Source organism: Miscanthus floridulus, chromosome 19, assembly GCF_019320115.1.
Source record: "Miscanthus floridulus cultivar M001 chromosome 19, ASM1932011v1, whole genome shotgun sequence".
Classification (NCBI taxonomy): domain Eukaryota; kingdom Viridiplantae; phylum Streptophyta; class Magnoliopsida; order Poales; family Poaceae; genus Miscanthus; species Miscanthus floridulus.
Genome location: NC_089598.1, coordinates 46,770,246 through 46,779,928, shown reverse-complemented (window position 1 = coordinate 46,779,928; position 9,683 = coordinate 46,770,246). Strand labels below are relative to the sequence as shown.

The window sequence follows — 9,683 nt, the reverse complement described above, 5'->3', positions numbered from 1 at the left end:
GATTTGCTATTCCACCTTCATCTTTTCTTCTCTCAGATCCATGTAGTGATCGAATGTAATCATCGGCCTCCGCACCGTCTTTCAGGTACTCCCATTTCCTCTTATTTTGTTTTTGCCCTCTGATTTCTCCCCACATTAAGTTGGATTTTATGTTCTGGGGTTTGCGCTCCAGTGCTTGATGCTCCACTGTTTGCCTTCTCCGTGTTGATACCTAGTAGGCATGCTTCAAGCCAACCGCGGCGGCACAGGTACTGGTCAGGTCGAGTGCCAATGCCCTACTGTGTTCTCTTCTCTCCAGTTGTATTGTGTTTTCTTTTCTCATTTCCTAGATTAATTCAGCAGTTCGAAATCTGTTTACAGAGGACTGACTATGGCATGTACGGAACGGAACCAGTGGATCAAAATGGGTTATGGACATGGAGGTGAGACATTTGCTCATTTATTATGTGATAATTCTTCTGAAGAGTAATTTCATCTATGTTTTTAGTTTTTGCTGCTCTTAGTTTTTCCAGAGCCTTACAGTAGTCAATGGCAATGCAGATGCACATAGAGATGGTGTCAACAGGATGTGTTGTTTGTATCGCATTGAGGTCCATATTTTTTCTTTCTTATATTCCTAGGTATATTAAGTTTCTTACTTGCTGTATCCATGATTTCAAGGAATATCGACAGAGCCTTTAGCCTGCTAGTCTGTTTACTGTTGGTCTAAGACAATCTGTACAAATACCAAAAAAATCCTCTTTGGTAAGTTCCATGTTACTTGGTCATGATGCTCCATTTAGTGCCTTCTCTATGAAGGGCTAACGTTACAGTTAAATGCGACCTGCGGTGCACAAGGTACCAGCACAACCCTAATTAAACGAGCCTACACCATGTAACAGCTAGCACTGCAGTAGGATTGTATCAATTTAATTAATTTGGCACTAACCAAGAAATTCAAAGCAAGCAAGCTCTAAAAATGTAATTTCCTAACTTTCAGTCCATCTAATGTTCTTTGGGTAGCTATGTCTGTAGGTATGAAGGAGATGTGCGAAGCGGGCAACAACGACGACGAGAGGGAACACCTCCTGCGCGGTTAAGAACAATGGCTTCCAGCGAGGGCCACCCATGATGGTACATGTGTCGCCTTTGTTTTTCTTATTTCTTTCTAGTATTTTCCTGTTATCCAAATGTAGTAAAGAAAATTCTACCGTGATTCCATTTTTCTATTTTAGCGCACACTTTATATTTACACAACTTGACAACTTTTGCTTCTCATTGAGCTCTTAGAGTTGCAATTTCATTCCAGTTGGTTTATGAAGATTCCTACAGTGGTCACTTATGTGTGAGATTAAAAATGTTGCATGATAATATTACTCTGAATATATTCTTCAATTTGAAAATGCGCTAATAGGTTTGTGGTAGTTGCATGTCCATTTCTTTTTCTTCAAACATTCAGTTTTATTCTCACTTTGATAGCTAAAATATTCTCTTTTCTCCCTCCAAACAATATGTTCTTCTCTGTTCCAAATCAAGTTAACAAACAAGATCTAATGGTCCTAATAAGTTACCTCTTGGCCTCATCTTCTATGCATGCATATCAGATGTTAATTAGCAATGTTGCAAGGGAGGAAGAGATTTAGCATTTATTGTGGTTACTAACATACACATGAAACATCTATGGTTTTTTTTCAGACTAATAAATTTATATAATAATATTCTCATCCTTTATTCTATGCGGTTCACTCAGGTTTCAATTCACTGCTTTATCCCATTCTTAAGTCCGATTGGTGATTGCTATAAATACCATCATTTCCCAATCTACCATTGTGATCTAAATGTTTTGGATAAGCCAGGATACAAAAAAGGCTCCTTTGCCATATCCTCCTCCCTCGGCATTGGAATTTTATGGTAGATATCCCTGGACTATAGTGTCAACATAAGCCACTATGCAGCCTTGGTGAAACCCTACTGATCCGTCCTGTGTGTTGTGTTTGCAATCATGACTGCTATTAATCTTATGAAACCAATTATTAAATATATATGCCAGTGCAGTGGATTTTTTTTGTGGTGATACAATTAGATTCAGTACATATTTCAATTGCTGCTCCATTATTGTGGTTTCTTGTTTTTTTTTGGCGACCAGAAAACTTTAGCATGTACCATGGTTTGTTAGAATTATTTGCAACCTTATAGATTACAAATGGTCACTGTGGTTTTAGAGCCACAGATTCATTATTCTCAACCATAATCTGTTCTAGGTTTATAGTTTTTATTGTTGCCATATGTTCTCAACAGTTTTACAAAAGACAACGATAATTTAGTTATACATAGTGATGGCAGGAAGAGGAGATGCCCATAGTGATGTTAGAAAAAATTCTTTGCGATAAAGATGCAGCACCATCCTGCTATTTTGATTCATTGTTTCTCTCTTTTATGGACAACTATTTTTCAGGATGCACTTAATTATTCTCAACCATAATCTGATCTAGGCTTATATAGTTTTTATTGTTGTCATATGTTTCTAATAGTTTTACAAAAGACAACGATAATTTAGTTATACATAGTGATGACTGGAAGAGAAGATGCCCCTACCCCTAACCATTGAGCTAGTTGTGTTATTTGTGCAACACAAAACCATTGTGCTAATGTGAAGCTTGAAGTGATCTATTAGTTTGAGAGACTATAACTACTTTGCTTATAGTGATCTACTAATTTATCCTTGAAATGGAGTGAATAATTTGGAATTACTTCTAAGGTTGGCTTTCTTCAAAGATTTGAGGTTTTTATTTACAAAGTTGTTCATTTGGTTGGTTCAGCTCATCGCTCTTGAGACATTAACTTATGTACAATAATGGCATCAGCTTTACTCTATACGAAATGAATTTATATGTTGTGCTGCCCACAACGAAGATTTATCTCTAAAACTATGACTTTGTCATGCTATAATTTCAAGTGTTTTTAAAACAAATCTCTAATGTTTCAGGTTGCCAAAGGGGCATCTCATATGGTGTTGGCTGATGACAGTTTTAGTACTATAGTTTCTGTAGTTGGTGAAGTAAAGATCTATTTACAACAGCATCAAAGCTTTCATAAGGTTTATGCTCTGAGCGTTTGTTTAATTATCATTGACACTTTGTAGCTACCTGAACATACGCGTTCTCATTAGAATATAAATGTCTCCAACTATTCTTTTCCAAGCAATTTTGCAATGTTCGTGATATTTGATTTGATTCTGGTACCTACATTCGCTAGTTAGTTTTGGCCTATTAGTTGAGATTCTTTTTCAGTTTAACTTCCTAGTCATCAGGTTAACTGCTGACATAAAAAACATGGTGTTGGATCTTATTTACCCCAATCCACTGTCTATTTTGATACCTACATTCACTAATTAGTTTTGCCTATTATTGGAGATTTCCTGTTTAGTTAAACTTTCTGCTCATCAAGTTAGCTGTTGAGCTCAAAACCATGGTGTCGGGTAAGATTGCCTAGATTGAACCACTTTGTCTTCATCCCTCAGTCTAACCCATTTAATGTACACATCGTTCATTCGTGGGGTAAGATTGCCTGGATTGAACCACTTTGTCTTCATTCCTCAGTCTAACCCATTTTATCTACACATCGTTCATTTGGATTGCTAATTCTGTTGGGAAGAAAATATGGCAAATCATTCATGAACTTCATGGCTTACATTTCAGGTTTGGGAATCGCTGCTGCATCCGGCAAGAGCAACAACATTGACAATCTTTGCAGGCACAATTGGGTTAGCATCCCTTGATAGCACAACTTTTTAAGTGACTATTTCTACGGTCTGTATACTTGAGTTGCTTTTCCACTGAATGTGGATGTAGTCTGTAGTCCTGAGCTGTTTTCTATGATACAATTTCTTATGTGCCTGTTTACTCAGCTTATTTTCCCATTACTTACTCCATGTAGTGTCTTAGTTGAGTTGTTAATTATTGAAATGGTAATGCCTTTGAGTTTGGCATCATAGCGCTTTCAGAAATTCTGAAACTCAAAGGTCAGTTTGAAAAGAAATATTTTATTGGCAATATCTACTGTCTTGGTTATATAAATGCTGCTATTTTTCATGTACCTGTTCTTCTTGTTGATCTCTTTTATGAAAAGTTACTTACAGTATTGACATAATGGTAATTCAGATTCTTATAGCTTTGTCGTCTCTTCTTACACAATCCAGTTACCTGTGTATAGGCACTGTATTTCGCACCTCTCAGTTCAATTAATTCTTTAATTTAGTGGTTCACTAATGTATTCATATGTGCAGTTTGTTCACGTTTTTCCGCAGATGTCATTTCCTGATTACATTTGCCTTCCTGGTTTCTTACATATTCAATGTCGATTCTCAATGGTACCAGCATCAACCAGGTATGTGCTCCTCCTTTTTTTGCTCATTTGGATCTTCAGGTTACATGCGTCTATATATTAACTTACTCATCTTATCAGCATTCCCTTTGAACATACTAAACTGAATTTATTTAGTCAGCGGTGGTCAAGTAGAAACAAAGTCTTTGCCAAAAAAATTCTACATCTATATATGATAATCATCCTAATATACTACGTGCGCAAGGGCGCGCATGATGGACTAGTTTATATTATAACTAAACATGTTTGTAGACTTACAAAGTTTCTATGCGTATTACGGCTTATTTGAATATGCACGACTAATAGTTAGCTGTTAAAAAATAGCTAGAGGCCTTTTTAATCCTTAGCTAATTTAATAATTCCAGATAGTATCTTACCTATACCATCTAATAACTAGCAATTAGATATTAGCTTGTTTTTTTTAATAATTAGCTAGGTTGATCAAACACGACCTTAGCTGTCATTTTTTTACGAGATATTGTGTCTATGCGTTATCTTGACTTATCAAGATATTTGAGTCCAAAAAGTTGCCAATAACGACTTTTCATTTTGGCTTTTGAGAAGGACACGACGTGTGAATGTGAATCGACGCGCGACGGGTTTGCTTGCTTGTCGACGAACCCGATCGAGTTTCGTCAACAGAAGGTGGGCACGCAGAACACATGTCAAGTACGAGTTGGTCCGCGCGAGATGGATCGGAGCTCCCCAGAAAAGTCGTTAAAAATCATGACCTACTCCAGTAGCTAATTTGTGTGGAAAGTTACCATAATGCACGGAGCTAGCTTAAAGCGATAAATAAAGAATAGAAGCGCAGCGAAGGGGCTTCTTGGGCTCCTTTTTGGTTTTCGACCATGTCCACGTCTACAATGATGGCCTGAAAGGGACCGGGCCCCGTACAGGTACACCTCAAGGATGCCATTCCATGACTACAGCTCGATGCTACTTGCTGCGCACTTCTTATCTGCTCACGCTCCCACAGTGCAGTGGGTTGAGTTGATGTTGCACTGTCCTCCCGTGGTTATCATCTGTGGATAGATAAACACATACATGGTGCCATAATTGCACGCAAATACTGTATGGCAATTAATAATGCTCTTACCATCGCAGCTATCCGTACCGTAGCGGATTGATGTTACCAGAGAGAAGATTGAGTAGCGATAAGATTTACATCTTCATCTCACACGTATTGCAAAAAGATTAAGCACGTCAAACTAATGCATACCCAATTACAAGAAGGGGACAGGATATAGGATGAGTATTTTAGCACGTATACGTGGAGTGTTAGGGCTCGTTCGGTTCAGAAACGCAACCCAGAATCGTTTCAGCTGATCAAAGATTATATAAATTAGCAAAGCAATGCGGGTAGGAATCGTTCCAGGAAATGATTCCCTAGCACCCGAACGAGGCCTCTAGTCAAGGAAAATTCATGCTGCTAAGGTGGGCTGTTGATGCCTCAGCTTCATGTGGCTGGACAAACATACGGCCAAACTTCCACATGTGTACCTTGCAGCTGATGAATTGTTACCATCGCAATTACGCGCTCGGTCGATAAGTTATTACAGAAGACTGATCGATCAAATACATTCATAAGTAAGATAGCAACATGTCCAAATTGTACTATATTTGCCCCTTTCCACATTGTAGGGGAACCAGTAAATATTGGCATGCTGATTCAATACAAGATGATGAATCTAGAATACTCTCTATTTGTAGCTTCTTTAATTTTGTGGTCCTATGGAGCAGTCATGTGCTTCTATATTATCACACATGTACATACGTAAATATTATTCACAAACTCTTTTCCATCTTGGTTAATTTCGGCGTTCCAAATTATAGAAACCAGAGCAATGGAATGCGATTTTTAGATTTCGTATTGATCAATAATATTAAAAACTTTTTGTTTCCCTGTTAAGTTGTATTTGTAAGAACGGATGCTTCTTCTTTGAAGAGGCCTGAATCTAAATTTTTTTGTCTATTAGAAAAGCACCCCTCGTATAAAAAAAAAATGCGAGTAAAAGACCTGTTTTCATAAGAAAATCACACAAAAAATCGATCCTTAATAAACCTTGAAGTGCCTTTTTTCTTTAAACTAAAAACCTAACCATATCATACAAGCACCAAACCATATATATACACTACTACAAAATGTTTATCCGCGGCGGCCGTTTTTGGTTTCCCGCGGCGGACAAACCAGTCCGCCGCTGCCGGGAAGTCACGGTAAATCGTGGCCTTCCTGCGGTGGGCTGCTTTGCCCGCCGCGGTTAATCGATTTACCGCGGCGGGCACCTAAGGAAGCCCGCCACGGTAAATCATTTGGAAAAAACAAAAAAAAAGAAGAAAAGCCCACACGGGCTTGGATCTGGGCCGCATTGGACCTAGATCTCGCCGTCGACGTCGATCCGCCGCCGTCACCTGGATCTGCCGCAGCTCCAGCCCGGTCGCGCCACCGTCAGATCCGCCGTCGGTGCCTCCGCCCGGACCGCCCCCGCCTGGATCCGCCCGATGTAGAAGAGGAAGGAGGCACTCGCGGCAGATCAGGCCTCCCAGGCCACGCCACCGCCGGATCCGCCGCCGGGGCCTCCACCGGGGCCGCCCCCACCTGGATCTGCCAGCCGGCACCTGGATCTGCCCGGTGGAGAAGGGGAAGGAGGAGCTTGCGGCGGATCCGGCCTCCCCGGCCGCGCCACCGTCGGATCCGCCGCCGTGACCTCCGGTAGGGCCGTCGTCGCCTGGATCTGCCCAGCGGAGAAGGGGAAGGAGGGGCTCGTGGCGGATCCGGCCTCCCCAGCCGCGCCACCGCCGGATCCGCCGCCGGGGCCTCCGCCAGGGCCACCGTCGCCTGGATCTGCCTGGTGGAGAAGGGGAAGGAGGGGCTCGCGGCAGATCCGGCCTCCCTGGCCGCGCCACCGCCGGACCCGCGGCCGTCCACGCCTGGATCCGTGGCCGGCGCCCTCGATCCACGCCTGGATCCGCGTCCGTCCACACCGGCGCCCTCGCCTGGATCCGCGGCCGCGACGCCGCGCCACCGCGTGCCTCGAGCCGCCGTCCACCGCCTGTTGAGGGAGGAGGAGGGCCGCCGGTTGAGGGAGGACGAGGAGGAGAGGAAGGGAGGAAGAGGGACGCCGTGCCTCGTGCGAGAGGACCGAGAGGAGTGGTGGCTACCGCCGGTTGAGGGAGGAGAGGATCGGAGGAGAGGGAGAGAGTGGCTGCCGGTTGAGGGAGGAGTGGTGGAGAGAGAGAGGTGGAGTGAAAACCCTAAAACCCCCGTATATATAAGCCCGATAAATCAGAATTGGATACGGGCCTCGCTGGGTTGCCTATTGGGCCGTGGCCTTTTCCGTGGCGGGGCTTATAATGTGTCCGCCACGAAAAATCGATTTACCGTGGCGGGCACCTTAAGACGGCCGCCGCGGTTAATAGGGTATTTTCTGTGGCGGGCATCTTAATATGCTCGCCACGGTAAATCGTTTTACCGTGGCGGGCAAAAATGCCCGCTGCGGAAAATAAAAAGTGCCCGCCGCGGTAAATCGTGGGATTTATCGTGACGGACAAAAATAGGAGCCCGCCACGGAGACCTTCGGGACGACGCTGCGCAAATTGAATTTTGTAGTAGTGATAGCCAACAGGAGTCAAGAAAGCCAGCCGTTGGCGCGCTACCTCAGGCGAGGGCTGGCAGATGTCATGTCAAGAAATGGCCAAATTGGCAAGCGGAAGGATAGGACGAGTCCTACGTGTACGTGGAATGAAACTCCAATTAGTCAAGGGCTGTTGATGCTCAGCATCATGTGGATGGACAAACATGCTGCCAAACTTACACACGTGTACCTTGCACGGAGCTGATGAATTGTTACCATTGAAATTATGCGTCCGATCGATCGATCAAATACATTCGTAAGTAAGATAGCAACATGTCAGAATTGTATTATATCTGCCCCTTTCCATATTGTAGGGGAACCAGTAAACATTGGATTGGAAGCGTGCTGATTCAATACAAGTTGATGAATCTAGAATACTCTTTGTTTGTAGCTTCTTAATTTGTCGTCCTATGGAGCAGTCATGTGCTTCTATATTATCACACATGCACGTACGTAAATATTATTCACAGAATTATTATATGTATAACTGATTTCTATCTTGGTTAATTTCGACGTTCCAACTTCCAAAAAAACAAGAGCAATGGAGCGCTTTGCTGTCTGTGGATGATCTGTTAGATTTCGTATTGGTCAATAATGTTAATTTTTTTTATCTTCCTCTTAAGTTGAATTTGTAAGGATTGATGCTTCTTCTTTGAAGAGACCTAAATCTAATTTTTTTTTCTCTATTAAAAAACATGAAAAATACCCTTTTCTTAACCCTCGTATAAATAAAAAAAACACGCGAGTAAAAGACCAGTTTTTCATAAGAAAATCACACAAAAATCGATCCTTAATATACCTTGAAGTGCCTTTTTCTTTAAACTACAAACCTAAACAAATCATACAAGCACCAAACCGTATATACATCCAACCGGAGCCAAGAAAAGCCCCAGCCGTTGGCGCGCTACTTCAGGCGGAGTCTGGCAGGTGGCAGGCTGGCAGCAGGCCGAAATGACAAATGGGCAAGTGCAGAGGGAGGCCACTGTCCGTCGGTGACGTGCGGGCCCACGAGCCATAAAAGCAACACATGTGGCAAAAGTTTATTGGATTGGCTGGTCTGTATCGTCACTGATTTGGGTTTTGGGTTTCGGTTACGATAAGCCATAGAATTTTTATATATCAATTAGCAGTATAAGTTAATTAAAAAACTAATTACACAGATCAAAACTAATTTACGAGACGAATCTAATTAGTTCATGATTTAACAAGACTATGCTACCGTAAACATTTGCTAATAATAAATTAATTAAATTTAATACATTCATCTTATTAATTAGTCTATTCTTATGTAATTAGTTTTATAATTAACTCATGCCATGTGATACGGTTAAACTTTAGCATCAGACACCCCAAAACGGCCTGCGCACCGCGCACTGCTTCACCTTTTGGGGCGACAGTCCTGCCGCGGGAGCCCACGCGCACCGGATCGGCACCGTGAGTACTCACTGATTCGTGGGTCTACCTTTGCAGAGACCACCTGCCAGTGACCGTGGCGTACACGAACCGCGTGGCCGAGGCCGCTCATGCCAAAACGAGACTGCACACGTGGCGCGGGCCCAGGCTCCCTCGCCTCCTCTTATCCTCTGTGGCAGAGGGAAATGGCGCTCCTGCCCCTGGAAAAGCGCACAAAAGCGCACCGGCGTGGGCCCCGCCACCTCATCCCCCTCTCTCTCGCTCGCTCGCGCG

The 9,683-nt window shown here is 42.8% G+C and overlaps 1 protein-coding gene across 1 annotated transcript; it reads left to right on the top strand.

Annotated features, from left to right (window-relative positions):
- Positions 1 to 1,009: 1,009 nt before the first annotated feature.
- Positions 1,010 to 4,484, top strand: LOC136526899 (uncharacterized). The gene is made up of 4 exons (XM_066519471.1): positions 1,010 to 1,113; positions 2,966 to 3,076; positions 3,678 to 3,742; positions 4,265 to 4,484. Exons 1-4 carry the CDS (start codon positions 1,108 to 1,110, stop codon positions 4,467 to 4,469), a joined length of 387 nt encoding a protein of 128 aa, XP_066375568.1. The 5' UTR covers positions 1,010 to 1,107; the 3' UTR covers positions 4,470 to 4,484.
- Positions 4,485 to 9,683: the final 5,199 nt, after the last annotated feature.

Excerpts from the sequence above, each read along its gene's own strand:
- LOC136526899 (XM_066519471.1), top strand. Across the intron at positions 3,077-3,677 it reads AGCATCAAAGCTTTCATAAG|GTTTGGGAATCGCTGCTGCA; the intron begins GTTTATGCTCTG and ends CTTACATTTCAG. Across the intron at positions 3,743-4,264 it reads ATCTTTGCAGGCACAATTGG|TTTGTTCACGTTTTTCCGCA; the intron begins GTTAGCATCCCT and ends TCATATGTGCAG.